The 27,392-nt window shown below is 37.7% G+C and overlaps 1 protein-coding gene across 8 annotated transcripts in view; it reads right to left on the reverse strand.

The window, feature by feature from the left end:
• The window catches only part of KAT6B (lysine acetyltransferase 6B), a 112,915-nt gene that overhangs the window by 19,130 nt on the left and 66,393 nt on the right, over nt 1-27,392 (reverse strand). For 5 of the 8 annotated variants that reach the window (XM_084525553.1, XM_084525552.1, XM_084525551.1 and 2 more), the window contains exons 7-12: nt 25,290-26,221; nt 24,240-24,361; nt 22,160-22,275; nt 20,067-20,208; nt 16,846-17,007; nt 14,324-14,417 (exon numbers count right to left, since the gene is read on the reverse strand). In XM_084525553.1, coding sequence (XP_084381679.1) covers nt 14,324-14,417; nt 16,846-17,007; nt 20,067-20,208; nt 22,160-22,275; nt 24,240-24,361; nt 25,290-26,221 — 1,568 coding nt within the window. The remainder of the gene's footprint in view (nt 1-14,323; nt 14,418-16,845; nt 17,008-20,066; nt 20,209-22,159; nt 22,276-24,239; nt 24,362-25,289; nt 26,222-27,392) is intronic. The other 3 variants (XM_084525557.1, XM_084525556.1, XM_084525558.1) reach the window with 3 other exon arrangements.

Consider the following 27,392-nt stretch of genomic DNA (forward strand, 5'->3'; position numbering starts at 1 on the left):
ATCCTATCAATAGGTTTGAATCTTTTGAGAACTAGAAGCACCTTAGCACTTGTTCCATTATTTACACCAAGTAATATAATGATGATATAAATTAATTTATTTCATTCACTGTTGCAGTCGTCCAGACTTGGTCTTTTTTGAAGACACACATAACATTTGGCACATTTCAGTCACTAAGGATGATCTCCCATTTGCCATGATTTCTCAGAGAAGACAGGGAAAGGTCTGACAATCCTGTCAGCCATTCCTCTTGGGTACATCACATCTGGCCCCATGAATCTGGATTTGTTTTACTTATGCACTCTTTAACTTGACCTTCCTTTACCATGGATGCCACCTCTCTCCACTCCTTAAATTCTGCCACACCTGAGAGCACCACACAGTGCCTACTTGATTCAGCAGCAGGGCCATACTCTCCCTTTACCCTTACTTTGGCTGTCGATATGCTTTTAAGAGCTCTCTTGTTGCTTTCCACATACCTCAGGTGCAATTCCAGCCAAGCTCTGCCTTAATCCCACTCCTGCATATGTAAACAATGGCAATCCCACTTCCAATTTCCACAGACTTCATTTTAGCTCAGTCAGGATCTCTCCCTGAAGCCTAGCAGGCTTTGTCACACCTGTTATTTTCATGAACATTAGGAGGAGTTATCTACAGTTTGAGGAAACTGACCTTGAAGATCAATGTCCTGTTCTCCTTTGACCTTCACAGCAGCTTCTCACAGGATACCACTTATTAATTCTCTAAACAAGGCAAAATAATGGGCTTTAGCCTATTACTTGCCATCCTCTCTTCCCTCAGGATCTAAAACCCTACTATTTCATGGCCACTATAGCTTAGGCTGTCATGGCAGTTACTTATCTAATCAACTCCTCTTTATTTGTGAGTAGCAGATCCAGCAAAGCATTTACCCTTGCTGGTCCTTCCAACATTTATGACAAAATACTAACTCAAACACACTGCAGAAATGTGGTGGATTGCTTGTATCCTGTTGTGGAGATTGTTTCAACAAGTCCCTTAGAGCCTTCCCCTGACAGATGTCAACCAGTTGCTCAGAAGGTTCATCATCTTCCCTATGTGATTAGGCTTGCAAACACCCACCACAATGTTCTTGCTTGCTGCCCTCTTGAGTGACTTTGAGGTATAAGGCCTCCCTCAACAGGCCTATCACCCAGGCTGTAACAGAGGTCCAAGATCAAGATTTCAGGTCATTCCTTTGTGTAGAGCACAACCTCCCATCAGTGGCTTCCCTGCCTGTGATTCCCGAAGAGACTGTATCCATTTATTGCACCAGTCCAGTCTTCTCAGATGTTCCAGCTCTGTAAACCCTCTAACCTATATATATAGATATATATGTATGTATATATATCTGAACAACTATGTAAATAACAGATGACAAACAGGTATTTTAACTGATCACTTGGTCCAGAGTGATTACCTTATCAACAGGAACATCTGGAGCTCAAATACACGTTGCAACTCTATACCAACTGTACAGATTGACTGTATCACAAATTAGAACAATGATACATGCAACTAAATGTTTGGATCAAACCCCTATTATTCAACTCTTTATGTTCTGTACTTAAGCAATCACCAATGAAGTCTAGATGCAAGTCTACCTGCCAGGGAAGGCAGATCAAAAATGTCACCACTGACAGGAACTGCTGGACAGTAGTAAAGGGACAGGAACAGCATACTGATGTCATGAAAATGACGGTCAAATAGGAGCAGGCCGCTTTGAAGTTAAGAACAGATCTTAATCTACTGATGTTTCCCTCATTTTAAACTGTTTTTAAATGGACTTCTGCTGTGAGGGCTACACTTCACTGAGTTTTTTAATGCACTAATAACCAAAGCATTCAGGCACATAGACACTACGTGAGTAAAATGAGAAGTTAATGCAATATTACCGTTCTGGACTTGAATCTGATTTATAAGGATAATAGTTCTTCTCACATATCACACAACTTCACAGAATCACAGAATTTCTAGGTTGGAAGAGACCTCAAGATCATCGAGTCCAACCTCTGACCTAACGCTAGCAGTCCCCACTAAACCATATCCCTAAGCTCTACATCTAAACGTCTTTTGAAGACTTCCAGGGATGGTGACTCCACCACTTCCCTGGGCAGCCTGTTCCAGTGCCTCACAACCCTTTCAGTAAAGAAGTTCTTCCTAACATCTAACCTAAAACTCCCCTGGCTCAACTTAAGACCATTCCCCCTCATCCTGTCACCAGGCACGTGGGAGAAAAGGCCAACCCCCACCTCGCTACAGCCTCCTTTAAGGTATCTGTAAAGAGCAGTAAGGTCGCCCCTGAGCCTCCTCTTCTCCAGGCTGAACAAGCCCAGCTCCCTCAGCCGCTCCTCGTAGGACTTGTTCTCCAGGCCCCTCACCAGCTTCATCGCCCTTCTCTGCACCTGCTCAAGCACCTCGATGTCCTTCTTGTAGCGAGGGGCCCAAAACTGAACACAGTACTCGAGGTGCGGCCTCACCAGAGCCGAGTACAGGGGGACGATCACCTCCCTAGCCCTGCTGGTCACACTGCTTCTGATACAAGCCAGGATGCCGTTGGCCTTCTTGGCCACCTGAGCACACTGCTGGCTCATATTCAGCCGACTATCCACCATCACTCCCAGGTCCTTCTCTGCCTGGCAGCTCTCCAACCATTCCTCTCCCAGCCTGTAGCTCTGCTTGGGGTTATTGCGCCCCAGGTGCAGGACCCGGCACTTGGCCTTGTTGAACTTCATGCAGTTGACCTCAGCCCATCGGTGCAGCCTATCCAGATCCTCCTGCAGAGCTTTCCTACCCTCAAGCAGATCGACACACGCACCTAACTTGGTGTCATCTGCGAACTTACTGAGGGTGCACTTGATGCCCTCGTCCAGATCATCGATGAAGATATTAAAGAGGACCGGCCCCAGCACCGAGCCCTGGGGGACGCCACTAGTGACTGGCCTCCAACTGGACTTGGCTCCATTCACCACGACTCTTTGGGCCCGGCTATCCAGCCAGTTTCTAACCCAACGAAGCGTGCGCCAGTCCAAGCCAAGAGCAGCCAGTTTCTTGAGGAGAATGCTGTGGGAGACAGTGTCAAAAGCCTTGCTGAAGTCAAGGTAGACCACAACTTAAAACCGTCAATTGCAGGTCCATAGTTATGAATGCACATCACAATATAGAAGTTTACATATACTTCCACCAGCAGCATAGAAAGTATTCCAACACCACAGAAGAAACAATCAAGTTACTTATGAAAGCTTTCCAGATACAGACATTAAAGATGCCAATGCAGGGCTGAAAACCTTGAGCAGAAAAAATATCTGCAATAAAAAAAAAAGTCCAACTGCTGCCAAAAGTTGCAAACAGCTTAAGATTTACTTCTCAGATGGAGGGCCTTAGTCATAAAATGAAGTCTTTCTGAAAGAGTCTTAAAAGCAATAGCATTTGCTTAAAAGATTGCCCTTATGTAATCAGCATCGCTCAACCCCTATTTATGTATACGTTGTTAATATTTTTGTCAGAAAAATATGTATTTGTGAAAAATCCATCCAGGACAAAAGAAGCAACCAGTGAACTGTTTGCCTTTGCATGTTCTGAGTTCTTCTCAGTCTCTTTGAAGGCCAACCCCCACAAATGAATTACCAGACTCAGATGGAATCAACCACTTTTCCATTTAACTTTGTTTTCTTTGAAACATAACCAAGTAAACTAAGTCCCTTAATATGGAAAGGAAAAACATATAATTTTTCATGCAATGTTCAGTATCAAACCAGAGATCTGAAGGAACAGTGTAACTGCATTTATAATATACCAGTGTCTAAAATAAAGATCTCCCTCAAACCAGCATTTCAAGTTATCATTAGAGACCTCCTCTTGTCTCATAAAATAACAAATATTTCGTTTTGAAATTATATTAAGTTGAAGACAGGTTCAGAAAGGTGGTCAGAAAAATCACAACAGCTGAGTATTCAGAAAAGACAGCTCAATGCAATTAGGTCAGCTCAGCATTCCTGGTTCAGAGGTGTGACCATGAGTAAAAGGCAGAAATAGGTAAGGTGAAAGTGTGAGCTTATTAAGACCTAAGATCCCTAAAACTGTAATTCATGTTATATTTTTTCCATAACTATTCTGTGTGCCTCTGGTCTGTTCTTATCTATGTAAACGGGAGGAAGGTCAAGGACAGAGGATCTTAAATAGGTGTTAGTACCCTCTTTGAAATCACTTTTGAGGCAGCTTCAAAAGACCCCAAGACCAAGATCCACACAAACACTTTAAAAAAAAAAAAAAAAAAAAAAAGACTAGCTGTAACTTGAGATGCTCAGATCCGTGAACAACCTGCTACATTCTCTTTTCTTCTTTGTCTGGTTGAAGAAAAGCTTTCTTCGTGATGAACAGAGGAAGCCAAAAGATTCTCTCATTATTGTTGTAAGAAATAATGCCAGCTCTCATTCCTTTCCACATCCTCGAGTAAACTCAACACAGGGGGCCGAAAACCTTTAGTTCCTTTACAGAAAGCTTCACAGAAGAGGTTAGGGCTAAACAAATTCCCTTCATGAAGTGAAGGAAAGGTAAAGATGACTGCATTACAGTCAGACCAACAAAAGGCACCCTTTGAGCAAACTAATTGGCTAACACTTATTTTATCTGTGCCAGTTGCCAGTAAATCCATTGAATGAACATTCTGTGTACAAAGTGGACTACTTAAAAGTGGAGTGAAAGCATGAGCAAAAGAGAAAAGAAACTGAAGTACCCTTAAAAAGGAAGACTTGCATGCACAGAGGGCATCAGTCCTGACCACCAATCTGATGAAGAAATTTGTCACTAGGTTAAGTAGTTTAGAAGGTAACTAATAAGGTAGGACTGATCTCAATTTTATATGCAACGTTTTATTAAATCACCAATTTATTAAATAATTTTAAGATGTAAATTTAAATAAGTGAGACTGAATGGAAAGTGGTTTATACAACTAACTGTTGAACAAATTTCTTTTAACAACTGCCATTATCTTCTGGTGTTAACAGGAAGAGCCTATGAAAAGTATTTTAAAAAATTAAATTTGCCCATTAGATAATTCTACATTTGCCTTCTCTACATACTAACAGAACAAGAATTCAATTGACAAGATAGGCAGATGAACCCTAGCAAGCTATGCCTAACGTAACAAGAACCTTTTCATGGCAACGAGGCCAGCCAAATGTATGGCAACCATACCATTAATCTTTAACTCTCTAAAAGAGAACAAATGTCTGCACCTAACCTGGTAGTTAACATAACTCTCAGACTTACAGCTCATGAAAATTGCTGTCAGCTTGGAAAGTGACAGATGTCCTGGACCAGAACTGTATCAGGGATGGTTTTTAAACAGTTTTTAGAGTAGATGACCAAGTGCCACAGCCCGAAATCTTTTTCTATCATTCTTTTATTCTTAACTACAAAAAATAGACTCATAATACTAGAGCAATGGGAAAAGTGAAATGGAGAGTCACTACTGAAAAGACACACCTGGACAAAGAGAAAAGAACAAATCACTACAAATACTATATTTGCTCAGCTAAGTGTTCATAACACAGGCATTTTGTAAAACAAAAACATGAAAAGTGCATTTTTGTCTTACATGGGCTGCAAAACTTCGTTGTTTGTTTGCTATACTGGCGCATTCTGTCGAGCAAGACATTAACCAATTAAGATTTAGAACAACAAACCAACAGATTATGAAGGCTGTTAAGGAATCTCATGGTCATACCTAGTTAGCCAGAAGATGCAGAAATCACATGATAAAAAAAACACACATTGTCTACAAAGTACAAAAATCTATTACAGTACACTTCAAAAAGCTAAGTCCAAGACGTGGCAATCTGCTAAATATCTACTGTTACTCAAAACAGCGGTAAGCAAGCAAAAAAGTCATTTCTTTACAAGAAGGCAGAACTGTCTGATAAAAGCGATGGCACTAGCAAAGAAAGACATCTGTTAAGAAAGCCACAAGGTTATTTCATTGAGGCAAGATGTCTTGCTGTGATGCCAGAAGTGCCTCAACAACAGAGCGACAGGCAACACATCATGAACAAATACCTGCTTTGTCCACTGACCTGCTGTAATAGAACTACACTGTGTAGTCAAAAGCAGAAATTCTTGATCATTAAGGATGCACTATTTAATTAAATCTGTTTTCAGCCAACAGTCTCAGGCAGATGGCTTCTCCTGTTTACTCATCCCCTAAAAGGACAGCTTTGTCCAACAAACATTTGTTTTCATTGCTACTATGTTTGGCCTTGCCTTTTAGCTGTTTTCAATGCTATCTGAAATAAAGATGCTCTTCAGTAAGAATAGTTTTAGCTTTTATATGTGAAGTGACATGCCTGATTTCTTTTGCAGTTCTGATAAATGCAGTGTCTTGAAGCTATATAAAAGTGATGCCAAGAAATCCCAAGAATAAGTCAACAAAGCTTGATTCAAAATCCATCTTTATTCCCCCCTCATCTAAATCTCAGCTTGACAGAATGTTCCTTATTAGTTATTTAGGAGGCCAAACTCATGCCTTCAGGTCAGCAACATAATCAATTGTCAAGAAAAGAACATAAAATGAGCAGCAGAATTCAGGCTCCCTCACAAATTCACAGCTCCCAGAGACTTTCAGCTCCCTCTTGAAGAAAACAGGCAGATAATTCAACCTTTCATTTGGACACAACACATCTGTAAACAAACCAACAAGAATGACCAAGAGATTGACACAGTGCTCTGTACTGGGGTACACAAGCAAATCAGTCAGTAGTTTAAAAAGAAAAGAAGAAAAAGGAAAAAAAAAAAAAAAAAAAGAATGGCCACCACAGGCACCACAGGTAATAATAGACACAGGTCTGTAATATACAGTTCCTTAAATTAGTGGTGTTGACTTTTTAAGAGTACCTTAAGTATACATTTTTGCAGTGAAGTTCATTAAAAAAAAATCATATCCTATTCCTCTCCACCTTCAGCCTCTCATTCTTACCCTGTGTTGTTGGCCACACCCTCAACAGCACCAAAACTTTTCTTTCCGGATTGTGATGTGATAAAGGGAACATGAAGATGCTCCTGATTAAGATATATGGTCCCACTACATCCCCTCTATATTCTGTTCACGGAGCATAGCAAAGTAGAACTGTGCACTTTTTTTTTTAAAGGTGTATTTATTCATAGATTGTATTCCTGCTACATTTTGGTATTTGTTATGGCAAACCACAAAACATCTTAATGTCAGACTCTGGAAAAGAATACTGAGGGGTGTCTATGGAAGGAGTTCATTGTTCCCTACCCATCCTCAAAAAATCCTGATTTTCTTGAAATATTTTTTACAAACACTACTTTCTGGCCAGTGCGCTATTTCCCATAAAAAGGTCAAGAGATTTAGACCATCAACTCTATATAAACCATACCAAAAAAGTATATCCAACCACTTACAACCCACAGCAGCTTTGACTGAGCTCTAAGCAGCACAGGTATTAGAAGTGGTTCTCAGCAGGTACCAGCACTCAGATGTCACACACACAAACATACCACGTCTCACCTCTGGTAATAGATACACTTCATTACAGAAGCCGTCTTTACTATTCCACCACCAACCACCACCCCCTGCTTTGTTTCCAGAAGTTAATTTATGAATAATTATAGACAACATAAGGTTAGTCACTTCAGGTCCTGTGCCTCACTTCCAATTGAACACTGAGTTTTAAATCCGATACCCCCTCAAACTGCTCCTATAAGCTAAGTCTACACAGCTAATTAAAACAAACACCACAGGCTAGGGCTATATACATACAGCAAAGATATGTGAATTCATAACTCAGAATAAAACTCTGTCTTTTTATTACTTGTGCTTTCCTTTGCCCTTTTAGTGTTCCTTTTAATAGTCTGGCATTGCTTACTGTGTTCAAGTATTCTTAGAAACAACATTTCCATATTGTGTTAACTGTGCTCATTTGCCTCATTCTATCTTCCTACTGAAAAATGAAAGCCCTTCAGGAAACACAGTGTCGCCCTTCCAAAGGCTCCCCCTCTACTGATGCTAACACATACGGAAAACCTCACTTTTTATAGGCTAGACCAGCTCTTTACCAACCTTGCTAGGAGAAGAAAATTGCACTGAAGACCAGAAGAACAGAGCATACTTCTCCCAATCTCCTTAAACTCACATGCTTGAAAACTATCCTAGGTTTCATGCAATGCAGTTTTTAGATAATTTCAAAATTGTCTCAAAACTGCCGGCAATAAGCACCTCAAAGAAGTAAACCCACTGTCTCCTTCATCATCAAGACAGGTTTGCATTAAGTGTCCATTTTTCTGGGATACCTTTTGTGCTTAAAGTAATTTTCTGGACTGGTTCCACAATGCTCACCACTTCTACATGACTAAGCCCTAAGCAATGAAGGCCTTTCACGCTTCCAGAGATGCAAATCTTCTGAAACAAGTGCATAAACTGAAAAGAATTTAAGAGTACACTTTAGGAAAGGATCTATATTCCCTGGGGTCTATCCACTAGCTCATCATCATCACTTACTTCTCAGTGAACGTATATACAGGCTCAGTAAGTGATGTGGGTTTAAACAAACATCTTCAGGGACATCAGTCCTTGCTCCCTTTTAGCCCAGAATATTTCACTGATTCAGCATTTACACATGGAAGCCCCCAAACCACTGCAGGAATTCGCAGTAGAGAAGACAGGAGAACTGAGATCAAAAAAACAGGCTGTAATTCCAGATCTGCACTCAAGTTCTTCAAAGCTGTAAATGACAAACGGATACACCACTCTAACAAGTCTCATACGCAGGCCTCTGCTTAGCTACCTCCTACTGAGAAGTACAAAAACCTAATGAACGCTGACACAAACCTAAATGCTTTGAGCAAAAAAGTGGACATCTCTCTCAGTTACAGTTTATAAACAAGAGCAGTGGTACTGACCTCCTTCATCAATTGCTCTGGTGTTCACTCATGAAAAGCATTTAAGAGTAAAGACGTGATTAGTTTCTTTTCATTAACAGACTATTTTCTCTTGTAGAGCCAAATTTTTCTTCCTCACCTCCTTTGGAAATGTGCCTTCCCTAGCAATACACATTACTGTTCCACAAGTGCTGCTACTGCTGGTACTTTGCTGCTTCTGCAAGTGAGGACTTGAGATTTACTCAGCTATTTGTATGTAACAAAACCAAAAATACTAGATCAAGAAACAGATACCAGATTGAGGGAAACAAGCAAACAAGGACATTAATGGAGCCTTTTTTCTTGTACCAGAACAGAACACCAAGTAATATAAGTTCTGCAGGGTTTTTCTGTTTTTCTTCTCTTCCATTGCAAGGCTTGAATTGGTCTTTCCCTGTCATGGACTCCTAACCTCCCAGAAGGGAACCAGGCGTTAGCTCAAGCTAATGAAAAAATAACTTTATTTAGAGGCATTAAAGCTGCATGCAATAAATGGTACAAAAGGTCAAAGAGTCAGCACTGACCTTCCCAAATATACATAAAAAAATGAAACAACACACACAAAACAAAGAACATGCATGTAACCCAAGCAGAATCACTACAATATTAAAGCAAGTTTATTCTCTCAGACAAGAATAATCATTTCACGAGGATAAACCGAATGAAAAGCAGGAATTCTGATAGGGAGGAAGAAACTGCTACAAATCAGCTGGACCAGAAACACCCTCAAGATAAATAACAAAAGGCTATCAAGGACTTTGCTCCTGGGCATTGAATCCAACTGTTCCTGTGATGCAAATGAACTGTCAACATGCAAGCCTGCACATTTAGACAAGTTTATCCTAATATTGTTAGGTGCGTTTTTTTCTTCCAACTGCTGTTGTATTAAGTGCACTGGGTCCTCCAGCATGAAAACTGCAATCCAGTAAGCAAAAACATGGGACCAACAAGAGTTGAGTTTAATGAGGAAGCATGCATCCAAAGATTACTTTAAACTTAGGTAAAACATTCATTAAACAAATATGAAATACCACAGTATTCTACTCCAGCAATATTGAATTTTATCTATTAGATACAAAAAATAAAGAAATACTATGTTTTTTTGGCACTGCAACTTAACGTATAGAAACAAAAAGTATACAAAGGATTTTAGACTCTTGAGATCTCAAGTCAATTAAGAAAAACTTCTGGCATAGAGAAGTATTAAAAAAAAAGTATATGCTCAAGTATTAAAAAAAATAAATAAATAAGGGACCGCTTGGAAAGGGACAGCAACTAGACAGCAGTATCAGTACTTGCACTGCCAAAACCACAACGGTAACGTAGGCTGAACTCATGTAAGACACACAAAGACTTGCCCAAATACAAGTATACATAATTCTCATGATAGGAGCAATAGCTGTGTTATTGCTTCATGTGGACTCATACACGGATATAAAGTGAAACAAATCCAGATTGGGATCTTATGCATTAAAAGCCTGCTCTTTTATTTTACTGCTCGCAGTTTATTTCTGGATCAAGTTAAACTACAAGCTACCTGCCTGAAACTTAATTTACAGCAACTACAGAAGATTCATCCATTAATTATTCTCCCTCAGGTACAGTGCAGCAATCATAATTCAGTCAGCCCCACAGAATACAAAAAATAACAAAACTAAAAAAAAAATAAAAATGTTTGGCAACAAATATCCATCCTGTAAAAAAAAAAAAAAAAAAGACAGGAAGGTATTAAATAAAACAAGCAAATTAAGACCCCCTCCCTTTCCAGGAAATACTTTCACATATGTAGATACGCTTCCAATAAAAATTACTTTCTTATTTGAAGTAATCAGAGTGTTATAAAAGAATATTTAATATAGTATACTCAGTGTAGACAAAATATAGACTTCATGCAGACTATTGTCTTCAAATTAGACATGATTCTAGAGAAAAGAAGTAGGTCAAACTAATTTTATCTTACAGTAAAGGGAATTAAACAAGATCACATAATATCAAGCATGCAATGTTATATCAACAGTTGAAAGTATTAAGTATTTAGAATTAAGCTTGTGGGTTTTTTGTTTGTTTGTTTGTTTTAAACCCATTTCTAACAACCCAACAAATTTCTATCACAGTCAAAACAAGTAACTTCCATACAAATTAAAAAATCTTGCCAGGCTTTAAAAAACATAGCAGATACAAATGCATATATTGTATTTTTAAAAACAAAATTTCTATTTAAACAACCAATTTAGATACAGAAAACACTACATATTAAATGTTTGCTGAAAACAATGAGGCTAGACAACTCAGACATTTCACAGTATACTCTCATCTCACAATAGTTCAAGTACTCTTCCTAGAAATTTTTTTTTCCCCATCAAATTATAGATTCATGAAGCGACAGACAGAGCTTACAAAAATCTTTATGTTTGTGTCTATGGAGTAAGAAATAGCATTATCAGTTTCTATTTGAATACAAGTAAGTTTAAAAACAATTATCAAAAAAAAAAAAAAAAAGTTGAAAATTCAAGGGACAGACAAATACCTATCTTCTTTTTGCAAAATAATTGATGTTTCCCTTGCAAGTTAGAGGAAGACCATACTGACTCATCTGCAAAGATGAAATTAGTTCAAGAAAAAAGAATGCATCACAATCAGAACAAATACATTTCACTTACCAAAAAAAAAGATAGCTTTGTACCACAAACTACATTATCACCATACTGCTGACAAAGCAGGAGTTGCATAGTGGCTTAAGGCAGTGTTCTTTACAGCCTTTCCAACTGTCAAATGTCTACATCTATATACAAAGTAATATGAGCAGTCGACTGCTTGCACAAAGTTCTTGAGAGCTTTGCGGTTTGTAGCTATCGCTTTCTGAAAAATTACTTGCTCAACAGTAACATTTTTATTATGTTAGACTAAAATTTGTTTTAGGTACTGTTATTAAAACAAGTCAACAAGCTTCAGTGACTGCCTCACAAAATTCAAAACGCAGAAGTTAGATGTGTTACTTGCACGATAAATGAAGACTTAACATTTCGAGCATAAAATTTATCTTCTGATAAGTTTATGAAAATATGACAATCTAAAGTTAAAGATAAAGTTACTGGCAATTTTTTATTTAATTATTTGAAACTCGATCTGTGTAAGTTTCAAATAATAACTGGGTTTGGCTATATCCCATATTCTCAGGCACGTTAGAACAGTTTTCTCAGAAGACCAGAACTGAGCAGGAAGGGTGAAGCACAAAAAAAAAGACAACAGTTAGACATCAGCTACAATAGAAGAGGTGAAAGTAAAATTATAAAAAAAAAAAAATTGATTTTGGGTGTTTTTTTGTTGTTGTTGTTGTTTTTGTTTTTGGTGGAGATACATTTTGGGTTTATTCATCTGGATGATGCTATGTCTGCTCTGTTCAATGACATTCAGCCTCAATCCTGCAAAAGGATATAAATGCAACTGAAGAAAACAAGACTTGCTTCCTCTCTACACTTATGAAAAGACAGCCACTAGCAGCTCTATGACTCAGTTAAGTCAGTTAAGGGAACCTCTTGTCCAGAAAAAAAGAGGGAAGGCACTGTGGAAAAGCACTGAAGGACTGGACTGCATTTTTGCTCAGCCACAGGAGAAGCTAAAACTGGTCTCTGGACTACGTCCAACATGTATTCAGCTGTAGCCTGCAGCTGTGATCTGATCACATTTGCTAAGACGAAAGGCATAAAGACAGCACCAGACAAGGTTCAACCTAATTATACTACTACATAACATTGCAAGACATCACAGAAATCGTAACAGCTCAAGCAGCCTGATGTGCTTCCAGATTTTTACAGGCAGGTAAGAGTAACAGAACACACTACCTATTTCTCCAGATTAAGTAGCACGTGGCATAATAACAGAGCATGGAGATCCACGGTGACGCAGTACGTATGAATCCAAACTTTCTGTGGAATCCACAGGTTTCAGAGCTGTGCCACCAGTTTTGTAGGCACAATTCCAGTGCTATGACAATACTCAACCAGAAAGATGTTTGTTAAGAGTGATTTGGACTTTTTTTTTCTTTTTGTACCGGAGCACAAAAAGAAAAGACCTAGAAGTACTTACCACTTGTGCTCAGTAAGAGTTCCCTATCTCTTTTTGCATGAGGAGATGCTAATCCTCAGGTAAGGACCAATTTCTGCCTCAGTAACAAGCTTAAATTCACTCTGCAGTTCTAGCATGTGGTATTTCTCACTGCCTTTCCTAAAATGCTGCAGAATGCACACAATGGAACAGCTGTTGTGTTCCACTCCAGTGATGGCTGCATTTCAATGGTAGATTAAGTGGTCCAAGACCAACCTTACCTAACTCACAGGGGTATAGTGAAAACTGTTAAAAAGCCACAGAACGAAGAGAAATACTAAGTATGTTTATTAACCCTAACATAGTCATGCTGGGGAGCACACTTGAAGACTCAGAACTTGAAAATTCTACAAATTATTGTCTTTGTCCTGCTGTTATACTGCAATGTATTTTTATTTGCATTTTATTTTCTTGCACACACCTTCTGGGCAGGAATCCTATTATCTTAACTATCTCTACTGTCATGTAATTCTAAAGTACTTTAAAAATCACAAGTATTAGTGAAAACTACATTTACCATTTCTCTAATCGCAGACAATGCACACGAATTCCTTAACATCCTCCCTTTAAATTATAGTAGAAAGTTGGATTCAGTAATACTGGGGCCATTAAGCCGAGATATTTCCTTGGATAATTTTGTTTGAAGTTTCACTACAGCTTTAAGGTTTGGGGGCTAACAAATCTATATTTAAACAATTGTTCCTAAAGCTTTCAAACAAGTCAAATCAACAGCTCAGCAAAATAAATCAGCAAGAACAACCATGAACATCTACACTTTTCCGTAACAATTTCCACTAAGTTAAAGTCATGCATTTTAAGACAAAAAACAAAATACATTCTATGTGGCAATTCTTCAGCAAAAACAGTTCTTTAGCTAAAAGAAGATGTAAGTTAGAAATATTAGAATGTAGAGAAAGCCTTGGACTAGTATCTTCTTAAGCTTTAATCACAAATAATTGCCTCTTTTTATACTAATGAGCAAGGCAAAATGGAAAGAAATTTAGACAATTCATTCGGAGTAATAGCTTTGTGAGCTAATATTACACTGCTGAGAGATCCATTCTCAATTTCCTGGAGTACAATAACAGAGCAGCAGTAAGTTATTCACTTCAGGGAGCTTTTCTATCCTATGTAAATATAAACAGAAATCCCATCATCTATTGACAAAAAACAAAGCAAGTTAAATAAAGTTTTACATGTTACCATTTTTTACAATAACCATCAGCTCCTTGGATCACAAATGTAAACAAAACACTTCACTTACTGAAATCAATAAGAAACCTTCCAAATCCTTGCCTTTGGTATTGGGGCATGATCATTATGCAGGAGACATTGTACTTCTGCTGGCAAAGCTTTTCCTGAGGGAAGGAGAAACAGATCAAGTATGTCAAAGCAGTGCTGAAGTGGGCAATTGCCTGCACCTGCCACTACTATCCTTTTAAAATATCCCAATAAGGTGAACAGATGCCTGGGGTCAGTACCAAAGTCAAATAATTCAATGTTAATATTTAATTATAAGAAGGAAATATCAATCAAACATACCCTTCAAAATATTTATTTTTTACTAGTTAACTACTCAGCACCTTTAAAATTAAATACATTGTCTAAACAGCATAATGAAGGTTAAGTGCAATAAAGGAGGAGAACAGGGAAAAGGGAGGTATTTTCATGCTTCACTGACCTTTCTCTCAAGGATATAAAAGAGGAAAATAACATCCATACACATGGTGAAGTTGCTTTTTCTGCAATTGCTACACTGACTGCTTGCTGGTTTCCACCTTTGTCTTCTTTGAATGAATATTGGGGGAAACAACCTATATCCACAAAACTAAGTCATGCTAACTCTTTCAAAGCTTCTCACCTGAATCCAAATGAAGGCAGAACGCTCCAAATTCAGAGCTCTTTCAGACAAAGTGAATTCATATGACATAGGCAGTGGATGCAAATATTATACTGACTGTTTAAAACAACAGAAGGAAGAACCTTAACTAGGAAGCTGCTCTAACAATACAGCTTTTAGGCTTTAGTTCCTTTAGAGTTTACTGATAAAAAGGAAGATCCTTAAAGTGTTGTTATCTTTAAAAGATTACAGAGAAAACAAAAAATCAGCACTAGGTAGTTTTGAGGAAGACCAAATAAATCAACTAAAGATATCCAGGTCAGCATAACCAACAAGAAGTTGGGGCCAGCACACTGGTAGTTTAAAATACCACCTATTATTTCAGCTTCCACACATAAGATGACACCAGATCAGTGATGACACCGACAGGACCACAAACCTGGTTTCCAAATATTTCTTCAGACATGAGAATAGAGAACCATGTCGTACTTCTGTAGGTTTCTTACTTTCTATGGTATAATGAATCCTGAAGTATTATTTTTTTCTGCATGGGTTTCCAAACTCTGTTCAGGATCCCAAACTCTCAAGACCACAGCTAGTATGAAGTACACATCCTGCCAACATATTTGTACTCAGGCAAGCAAAGCCAGAGCACATCTGCCAGCAAGAACACACATACAAACACACGCTTGGAAAAAAAAGGGTGGGGGGACAGGATGACACAACACAAATTGAGTGCTTAAGTGAAATTTGGATATGACTTGAACATTTTTTCTCATATTATGGTAGTGAAAGCATTTGTGATCATCAAAATGGACAAACAGACTGGCCGAAGCAATAGGGGTAGAGTGAGGAAACAAAATGCATCCTTGCTGAATAGTCATTCAGAAGAAATATCAGGAGAGATTAATCTGGACACCTGCGGTATCTAAACTTATTAGATAAATACTTGCCAATAATGAGTTGACATGTTTGGATTCCACAAGAACTTCTAGCTAACATAAGATGGAGTAAATTGTGTCTATCAGTCTGTTTTTCAAATCTCAACAAGACCCACATCTCAGAAGACAGAAACCCCAAGAGAACGTTGCGCAGCATGCAGGTACTCTTAATTTTTAGTAATTTTTAGACTTCTTAAAGTTAGCATTTTCATATAAATGATTTTTTAAATAAAGGAAATTACATACTGAGGGAGGAGGTGATGCTAGAGACCACCAAGTATTGCATTTCTAAGTAACTATATACCGATTGATCAAAATTCTTACAGACAAGTAGACAATTGAATGCTTTTCTAGTTGCAGGCATATCTGATTATCTTTCACCATTATTTTTGTTAGCATTTGTCATGACAGTCCACAGAAATATTTTTGGTCTACAGCAACAACTACTGTTTTAAAATTCCAAGCAAAGCCACAAGCAACAGACATCTACTCTAAAAGAGACATCCACCATAAAAGTTAGGCTTGTGTTCTTATGCTCTGTGCACTAAGTAGCTTCATTAGATTAGACTCTATGCAAGAGAGAAACAAAGATGAAAACAGCCAACTGTTTATATCTAAATAGACAGCTTGAACTGCTTACCAGTGCAGCCATGAAAACACATGGAAATGAACATAATTTCAAATACTTAGCACTTTCAGAAGTTAGACTTAGTATATTATTGCAAAACTGATGGGGAGGAAAAAAATTGAATTTTTCAACTATACAATATAAACCACAACACATTCAACAACAACAAAAAAATAACAATGCATATGGCTGATTGCACATACAATTTCTCAACTTGCATCTTTTTTTTTTTCTCAAAGATAGTAGTAGTAGATTTGGGACAAATATGTACATTCCATTTGAGATCCATAAAGAGAAAACCAAAATCATCTTTGCTGTTGACACAAAAGATAGTGGGAAAGTACAAACGTTTAAAATATATACATATTTTCCTTTACCTTTGAGAAATATCCAACTAAATGGCATCCTTTCTCATCATTTTTTGTAAGGACATAGAAGAGGAATGGTTCAACATCATAATACAAGGTTTTGTGGTCCAGAAAGAGCTTAGCTAACAAACAAAGGTTCTGACAATAAATTTTGCTCACGTTTCCATCAACCTAGAAAGCAAGACAGATGCAGTTACTTCCAAAGCCACCAGTATGTTAGAACAAAACAGCTTCTTGTATCAACCATATCCTAGAAGGAAACATGAATAAGGTAGCATTACAAAAAAAAAAAAAAGTCAAGAGAAGACGCCCCTGCTTCTTGTTAGATAAGAATTATTGAACTAGTACTAATTACTTTGCATTTGTAAGTATCCTCTGAGGATCTGGTTTTATTAAACAAAGTTACTTTTTAATTGTTCAAGTAAGACTTACCTCTTTCACTTACTTCCTGAGACAAAATGAACACGACTGGCAGACAACAAAAATGCGCTATTGAAAGTTACATTAAACTGATTTGCAAGAAGGCTGCGGTGTCCAGCACACACACCAAAAATAAATAAAGAAAGAAAATCAAAGACAACGAAGCTCATTACATTGAATCTATAAGGTGTAAGTCCAATGAACAGGCTGCTGATTTTGTATCAAACATAGCTATGTTTTGAATAAATTAGACAAGACAAAAATTCTATGCTAGACTAAAACACTACTGAGCAAGAGAAGTAAATTTTCAGGCTAAGTGCTACAATTAGTCTAGGTATGTTATGAGTGTAAAGAGTCAAGCTGTTATGCAGACAGCTACAGAAAAGCCAGACATACATGCAGAATTCCTCGATCAATTAGTCACTCCCTGAAAGGGAGGGTTCAAAGGCAACAGTCTTTCTGAAATAATCTTAATGGAAAGGTTTGCTTGTACTGATGTTCTTTGATAAAGTCATTGTTTATATTTCATTCACAGAGACAGCCAAATGGTATGCACACAGTGCTGAAAAAGAAATCATGTTCTACTTCGTTTCTAGTTAGAATCCTAGTTATAAAACTGAGTAAACTCCCAACCTTTTGGATCTATTTAGGGACTTCAAGGTTACTGCTGTATAATACTCGTGTTATCTGGATTAAAGAAAGAACAATTAATGGACAGCTACGGCTAATAAAGGCATTAGAATAAACTTCATATAGCACTTGAGAACGTATCAAGTACACTAAGCTCTCATGCAACTCACTCCATTGTCCATTTTTTTCCTTCTTTTCATGTTTAGTAGCGAGCATGCAAATTAAGGAGAACATCAACCAAGTAAAAATCATCACTGAATAAGCCACAAGTCTGAAAACCCAAATTATGTAAGATATCGTTTTCAGCAAGAACGTCTGTAGAGAAATGCAAAAAGACTCCTTAAATGGCAGGCAAACACAGCTTGTTCATCAGCTTCAAACAGAAGTAGAAAGAAAAAGAAGGAAAAAAAAAAAGACTAAAACTCCAAAAGGAAGCATCTGTCAAACTTCCTTGGCTACAATGTAGTAGTAAACTGTGTCAAAGCCTTCTCTCAAATCTGTCAAAGTCATGCTCTGAGCAGGGTTACATAAATCTTAAATGCCAAAGTCATTTATATTTCTCTAGAAAACAGAGAACACAAAGGAAACCACAAACCCTTTATCCTGCCAAACAGAAAATGGATGCACAAAGTTCATTAAAGTACCTATGAGGAAAGACATGATCCGATGAGTAAGTTTCTACAGTTATCAGAATAATAATAGAAGCTAACCTTTGAAATAAGAACAGCTATTTCAGAAGTCTTAATGTAGGTGCTTATTGAAGTACCTCAGAGAAAGGGGTAAGAGCAGTGGAGAAAGAGTCCGGACATTCCTTTCACATGCATCTTGTTTTCCATGTGTTTTGTGTGTGTGTGTGGTTTCCTCCCCACCCAGAGCTGTATTTTACTTTATTTTTTTAAGAACTTTTTATTCATGTGTTGGCAGTAGCTAACAAAAACAAAACAAACTGGAAAGCAGAATTTGCCTATTGCTGTATGCTGCACAAGTCTTAACACCTGCTAAACAGAGAAAAGGTTAATTATTCTAGACTGACAGGACAATTTCTGTTTTTAATAGAAAAAGAATTAAGCCTGTTTACAACTTAAGTCTTTTGCCAGCAAATCTACAGTCTTTAGAAAAATTGCTCAAGACAGGAAGGAAACAATCTTGATGCAGATAGCTAATTTTCTTTAATAGCATAAAAACAAATAGGTTAATGAACCAAACTTCAAGATTTTCATTTAAGGACTCCAAAACTGCATCTACGATTGTTTGATCAGACAATGGCAATTATCAGGCACAATAGACATTTATACAATATGTAAACACAAGTTTCAAGTAGAACCTGTAATACCTACAATTAAAAAGAAGTTGGCAACATACCCATCTAAATATTGAAGCTGTTTTGCTGTTGAAAAACAAGTCCTAGTAACCCTGACAGTCTGTTCTCTTAATGTGACTGGTAACAACTCTCGAGAAACAGCCACATGCAGGTTAATGTGTAGCATGCCTGCAGTTATTAAACGTATGTGACATACAAGATTTCTGCTGTTCAAGATATCCTTAAACTTTCCAATACTTTTAAGGAAGTAGTCCCCCATGAAAATAGGTTAGTTTATAAAGGGCTGTGTGCCCACAAGCCCAACTCTGGACTTTCAAAACTGAAGGCAATTTGTTGTGGCCAAAGTTGGACTGAACCTCCATCATCCAACCAGGACATTTCATGTTCAAACATCCAGAAGGAGGCAAAAGCACTTAATTATCATTTGTATTTCTAGAACAGTGGGTAATAGGCTGCATTGCTTGCTTTTATACCTTGGAAGAACCTACTTGATGCTTCACAGTGTCTCTACACCTAAAATGTATAAATTGCTAGAAATGAAAGGATGGAAGGCACTTCTGCTGACAAGGAAAAGGCAATCCAGTCAAAGAGCATCCATTGCAGTCCATTCTAAGATGTATGCTATAAAAGCATTTCAAAAGGCTGAGTAATTCATGAATTACAGATAAACAAAGTAAGAGTCATGACAGAATTTGACACGGTGGAACGGGACGGGGAAGATGGGCTTGTTTTTGCAATGCAATAAGAATCTCTGAGGAAGTGCTTAAGTATGTTAAAGTCTCCATGCTATTGTTCTACAACTGGTCTGTAATGTCTACCAAACAATTACTTTCAGAAATCTAGACTTGGATACACCTACCTCAAATACTGACAGGTCATTTCTTCTGTAGATTTCATTGGCTGGAGGATGAAACCAGCCACACTTCTTTGAGTGCCTTAACAAAATGTTTTTACTTTTCATGTATTTAAGACAGAATTCACACAGGTAAAGCTTTGGTAGTCTGCAGAAAAATTAGAAAAATATTTCATTTTTTAAAAATATTAAGTTCCGTAAAAAGAAAAGTTATCACAAAGTGACATGCTCCTCTTTGCCCAGTTTATTATAAGGTACCCTGAGTAAATGCTGCTTAAGTTTAAAAAACAGATTTAATAATATTAATTAAAAGTATCACTACATTACAGGGAATTATTAAGCATATACATTAGCTATTAGAAAAAAAGATAGGAGCTCAATCACAGTGAATCTGATTCAACAGAGTGTGACTGTGGTCAGCTATTTTGTGGTACAACTTTAGGTAAATCCCTGTGATTTGTCCCTTCCCACATTCCAAAGTTTTCGCTGTGGTCTCCATCAAAGCAAGCACACTGGAGTCATACCTCAAATTTCATCTTTTTTCTTCCAATAAAGACAAAGAGGACACACAGCAGAATACAAAGAATTTCCTTCCTTTTAATTTTCTTTACTTTGGATACGGGGAAGATATATAGGAAACAATTATCTTCCTAATACTTCAATGGGAAAGCAATTGTGGTAGGATTATAATCCCCCACCCTTGCCTACGTTATTTCTTAACCAGAGAAGCCTGTCTAAACAGACCATATGTGTGAAAAGTCTCCCTTCCACCTATGTCCATGAAACAACGCATCCTAGATGATGACTATTCTTCCAAGGAGGATTCAGTTCAGACAAGATACAAGTAACACATATGCCTCACATCAGACAATGCTGACAAGCGTTCTACATACCACAAACTGCTCCTTTCCAATGAGTTTTGTGGCTATTAACCTCAATTTTAAAATTATTGGAGCAGTGGATTATATCACAATGTTTTAGAGCAGAGGAAAAACAATCTGCTGTGAAGATACTGGCATATCCTGGGATCATAATCATGGTTTGCATGATTACAGGATTCTAAAAAAGTTTATCAACAACATAAAAATAGTTTGAAGTGTTCATTCCATGATGTAATCCCACTGCAGTTAGGGCCAAGAACTGCCTCCTACAAATGATATCTCATTTTTGTCTTGTACTAACAATTATTCATTATCATGCCTGTATGTGGAATTAATTTGCTTGATGTAACACATCTCTCTCTCATAATATGATATAAATTGAGGGATTAAAAGAGTAACTGATAAAGATTAACACTATAAAGGCATTGGTAATAACAGGAAACATGCTGTTTACACTTTTTTTTTAGCCCTTGTTTTTTGTATTATCAACTGATAACACGTCCCTTATTCCCACTATGCCACAATGCTAACACCTAGGAACGAGAGGGAAGGAGAGAAAAGGAAGCTTACATTAATGCCATGCAAAGGCTTTTTGAAACAGACCATGTAACTTGGTTGCCTGCTGGAGTAGATGTCTTGAAGAACATATAGTTCTGCAAATTTCCATGTGTACCACATATCCAACAGATTCATGAAATATGCTTTTTCAGTACATGACAAAATCAGCAGGAATCTACTGAGCACACATACTAGTTCATGCTCTCTGCCTGACTGAGGTGTCCTAGCACAGGCAGCCAGAAATGGGACACTGTTGCCACACTTGCCTCACTTTGACTTTATTTATCTAATATATGCAGATTTCTTGGTCCTTAAAAAAGAAGGAAGTTAACTTCTGGATGACAAACAAGATTAACTGCTCTAAATGGCCACAAGTTAGGCATTCCTGGTTTGAAGTTGTTAAAAAGAAAATACTGATACATGCTACAAAGTTAATGTTTTTGCAGAACTGGAAAAAATGGCATTTTTAATGCATCTTTGATTAGAACTAGTAGAAAAAGACAGACAACTCCTTGATCTCCCTTATAATTACAAAAGCATATCTGCTCTTCAAGTTACATGAGTAAGTTACAAACAATTCAGAAAAGTAAGAAAGTAAATCACAATTATCACATTAGAAAAAAATCAAAACAATATATGTTGATTTTGATGACTTGTTACCTTGCATATTCCTGTGGGTAAGGTGAAGAGTACCAGGTCTGTATCTCATATTTTCCAAACTCAATCACTGAGGGGTATCGCCCACTTGTTTCACCAGTGTTTTTACACCCAATTTTCTGTCAGGTACAATAAATGCAAAATACTAGTTATAAAAAAAGTTAAACAAACAACAACAACAACAAAAACTTATATTTGTATCAATTTCACCCAGTGTGACAAACCTAAAGTATTCAAATGTCGCTTAAATTCTTCCAGCCCAGGCAGAGAACAGAGTTTGCAAAAAGCTAGATATAAAAAGGGAACATTCCTTTCAAGGTGCCAAACAAACCCACAATCATGAAGTGAGGTCAGTAGTGCTTACAAATAAGCACATAGAAATAGATGATGAATGGCCCAGCCAAAGAAGAGGCACAACTGCCTGAATCCTTTTCTGCAGGATCTAGTGGAAGGACTTTTCTGCAGTCCTGGTTCAACCCCTAAGCCATTATCTTGTCAAAACAAGGAAAGAGGAGGGATCAGCAGAACCTTTCTGGAGGTCCATAGGATTTGACCTCATAACTGTCCCCAGTATACTAACATATGCTGTTCTCAGCTAACATACTGAGATTGAACTGATCAGAAAATGACTGCTAGACTAAATACAAAAATAAAATAAAAATGGAAAAATAAGTAATTTAATTGCCCCCAATTTCAGCAATCTTGTCTCATAACATTTTTGGACTGCATGTGAAAGAAATAAATGAGGAGGAGATGGAAACCGTTTCCATGAGCAAATGGAAACACAAACTAATCATGAAGTTGATTCTTTAAACTTCATTTGAATTTGTTGGTTAACACACTCTGAATTCAGACTGTGATAAGGATGTCACATTGACCTATGGCAAGTAACATCGGTTCTCTTACTCTTAACATGAAAAACAAATTAAGTGACTTGCATTGCTAGAAAAAGCACTAGACATAATGGTTTACTATGCAATTTTATAAAAAGCAGCAGTTGAAGCATTACACGCACCTCCCTTCTGACCCAGGTTCTCAAAGACACTGGTTGCTTGAAGGGCAAAATCTCCTCATGATTGACTTGTGAAGAGCTTCTTGCAACTTAGAAGCCTACTAGGCTTGCTCATTTCATTGACAAAGAAATTTAAAAGCCTCTTTTGCAAAAGGAAGATTCAGCTGCCATATCCAACTTCCTTGGTAAAGAAAACCAGCTCAGTCTCAGCAAGCTTTAGATTACCAGTACGTACCTTAAAGAAGAGCATTAACACTAGCTGGTATAAACAGTTTTAGTCAGATTTAACTCAAGCATTTTTACTACTAGAAGTCATCTATATTCAAACTCAAAGTGTGTTAAATAGTGGGGCAAAATAAAGTCATGAGCTCACTAAATCGCCTTGCCTTCTACCAAGCAGTATTTGTTGGGAGGGGCTTAAGTTTTCATAGTGGCTGCTTTCTCTGCACAGGACATCAAAGCACATTCTCACAGACCATCATCCTCTCAGTCACGACCATTATTTCAGCTGTGCTTAATCTCTATGTTTAATCAATGGTAGTCTTGTGTCCAAAATGCTCAAGGATGTCTTTCAAAATCTATTTGAAGTCTCACTTACCTGACCCATTCCATGCCCTTGTCTCTAATCTAGGAGACTTAAGTTGCATATACACTACCTCCCAAATTATATTTACAATAAGCATGACGCAGTAGGTCAAAAGGATTTTATTAAAAATGAGAGAATATGAGAATGAAAGTAGTTTTAATTTACGTATGTAACTGCATTTTATGAGGGAGTACAGTGATATGACAAGGGGTAATGACTTTAAGCTAAAAAATTGTAGGTTTAGGCTAGATATAAGGAACAAATTCTTTACTATGAGGGTGGTGAGGTACTGGAACATGTTGCCTAGAGCAGCTGAGGATGTCCCATCCCTGGAAGTGTTCAACACCAGGCTGGATGGGGCTTTGAGCAACCTGGTCTGCTGGAAGGTATCCTTGCCCTTGGCAGGGGGTTGAAACTAGATATCTTTAGGGTCCCTTCCAACCCAAACCATTCTGATTCTGTAATTTCATTCAACATAGTCTTACCTCCAGGGAAAGCTCCCGAGCCTGTTTAAATACTTCCAAATCCTCCTGCGTAACTGTGTCCTTGCTTCCCACCAGAAATACATCTGTATTTTCTTGTTTGATGCTTAGTTTGATTTCAGTATCTGTTATTTAAAACCAGCAAAAAGTTTATTCACAGACATGAAGATTACACATGCCTTACCAAAGTGTTGCTCCTAAATAGGATTGTAGCAGTTATAGCTGTTATGATTTCCCATTTTGACTAAATTTGGGATTATAAATAACAGAAATCAATCTTTCCTCTCTTCTGGTTCTGTAGTATGCAGTTGCGTAAGCAATTTTTGCTATTTGCTTGTCTTTCTGTCTAAGGCTTTACAGTCCAGTTCTACTAAATTAGTTTTGAACCTCATAAAAGGGAATATATTCTCTCATTAAAACTATGCCACTTGATAAATTTCGGGATATTCTACAAGGATATTCTATTCGAGTAATAAAAATTAGAGAAAAACTTTCCCTTAAAAGTTGGAGACCAATGCTAAGCTAAGTGTACATTCAAACGTCACCAGTATATTTTTTTCTTAAATAAAAGTAATTATTAAAAAGGTGGTTTACAGCAGTACAGATCAAGTGTTGTGGAGACTGTAGCAGGATGGAATTGTTCATGAAAAAGCAATGGAGCAGAGGGAAATGAATTGAAATGCCCACCATTATAAGCACTGACAGCACACAATCATAATGACAGCACTACTGCCAGAGAAAGGGCAGGGGAAGAACAAGGAAGTAGCATGAAGTGGCTATTCATGCGGTACTAAACAGCCATAAGCAACATCATGAAGGCATTTGGGGCTCCTAATGTCACTACAGATGCAAAAAAATAATAAAAAGGTGGTGTGGTATTAGTCAGAAATAACATTTTGGAGGTTTAGTCAGCATTAGATAAAAGGTCAGCTTTGTCGCTTTTGTATGAAAGTGAAGTAAGAATAAGAGAAATAGCTAAGACCTATGTGACAAAATAAGAATTTTGGTTTTGGACGGGACGCAGGTTTGGTTGGCGCTTTGACCTTTGCTTACCATCATCCTGATCAGGTTTAATTCTTCCGTCTGCCAAGCTCCCCTTCCCTGGTGAGGGGGTCCCCATCTGAGGGGTCACTTTATACTTTAATCTGCCTAGAATCCTGTGCTTTTTAAGGAAAGTTGTTCTCTTGAGGTGAGCAATTGCTTTAAAAGCATGTCCTCTAGACACACCCCATCCAGAAGTACAGGCACGAGAAATAAACCTACTCCTAACCTCTTTCTTTCCATAGAAATGGTTATTAGATTTTGAAGTAGAAGATAATTCTGGTTTACGACGCATACGCTTGGGCGGTGCATAGCTTGGGTGTCCCTTTTTTCGAGACTGTCCCTGAGCAGTATAGATATGAGAGAGTCCATCAAAGAGTCCCTTTAGCTGACTATTACTAGGAAGACTACTAAAGGAGGGTGCGCTTGACTGACTGGAAGAACTCTGGGGAGAGTTAGAAGAAGTAGAAGTGCTGGATTTTTGTGAACTGGGGCTCTGACCAGAGATGGGGGTTGGGGGTAGAAGTGAAGAAGGTGGAGGTTTTAGCTTTTGTGTGGTACCTGTAGCCAACACAAGAGAAGTGCATGACTGTTTCTGAGAGACCTTTTTCCTTGGACGATAGTGCTTTGAAAAGTCTATTATTTCACCTCGTGATCTGCGACCATCAGGTGATGGTGTAAAAAACTTAGTAAGGCCATCAATAAGCCCTTTGGTTTTCTTGTTAACTTTAAGTGTAGAGGCAGATATGTAGGTGGAGGTGGTGGTGATTTTGGTGGTGGCACCAGGCCGAGTGGGGTCTGTAACAGGCAATCTGCTGCTTGAATCCTTCACAGATGCAGCATGACCAGATGAAGGTGTGGTACAGACTTTAGTCTTTTGACCCCTACCAGGTGACCCCCTTCCTGTGAATGCATTCACGGATCCTTCATCACTGGTTACAGACCTATGCAAAAATTTGGAAAACAAAAATCAGTGTTAAAAAGACACAGCTACTGCCAAATAGCACTATACTTTATACAAATTACTTATGCCACTATACTTAATCTTAAAAAAAAAATTAAGGACATATGCATTTTTAAAGTAATTCACGCTATGATGCAACACCCAACTTTTTCTCTCCCCTCCCCACCACGTTTCTTTTTTTCTCTGTTTAAATAAGGTAGTCCACTGTACATATGAACAGATGCTGCTCAGATAGCAAGATCTTCCTAGTATACAACCTCTCCATCTACTTTCAGGCATGTTAGAAAAGTGCATCTTTGGAGAAAAATATTAATGCACTGTGCTTGAGCACAGTAATGGCTTCATCACAATAGAATTTATTATATAAACAAAGAAGATGCTCATATGCAATGTAAATAAGTTAATGCATACCAAAACATTTACTTAAACTGTAGAGAAAGTCTATTAGTTAGCAATACAGTCAATTTTCAACAAACTGCTGTTTTTGTCCACACTCATTTGATAACATATGTCAACGCTAGCAATAAAAATTACCACCTAAGACATAAAAGAAAATTGAGGTCATTTATGGAGAGCATTACAACAAACCCAAACAAATGGCCTTTTTTCTTTTTTTTTTCTAGAAATTTGAACAACAGGGGAAAAGAAATCACCATAAAGAAGAAAGATCAAAACCATAAGAACAAGCAATGTTTATAGAAAAACCACAAACCAGTCAAGCCTAACATGGAAGATGTTAAGAAAGAAGAGTGGTGACTGCTACTTGAATGCCAGGAAGAAAAAGGGCATGGTGAAAGGCCAACACTTGTGACAGCAGAAGTACAGGTTCAGCTGGTTGCTAATGACTAAAGAGATGTGCAACACTGAAGGGCGAGCTGGAGAATAAGTAAGTATATAGAAACTGAATGTTTAAAATTATTTGGAGTAAGAGAAATAAATATCAGGAGGCATGATCAAATGAAAAATCCAAACAGAGCTATATAGTTGCATCAAATGCTTCCATTCCCCCTTTCCATCCTGCTCTTTGAAGTTAGCTCATTTATTTTGCAGTGAAAAGTTCTCTTTCACAGATTTTGCCTTCTTAATTGAGATGCCGAAATAATTAATTCCAACAGGTTACTTCTAATTAGAGATCAAAGAGCCTGGGGCTA

Source organism: Aythya ferina, assembly GCF_964211825.1.
Source record: "Aythya ferina genome assembly, chromosome: 7".
Classification (NCBI taxonomy): domain Eukaryota; kingdom Metazoa; phylum Chordata; class Aves; order Anseriformes; family Anatidae; genus Aythya; species Aythya ferina.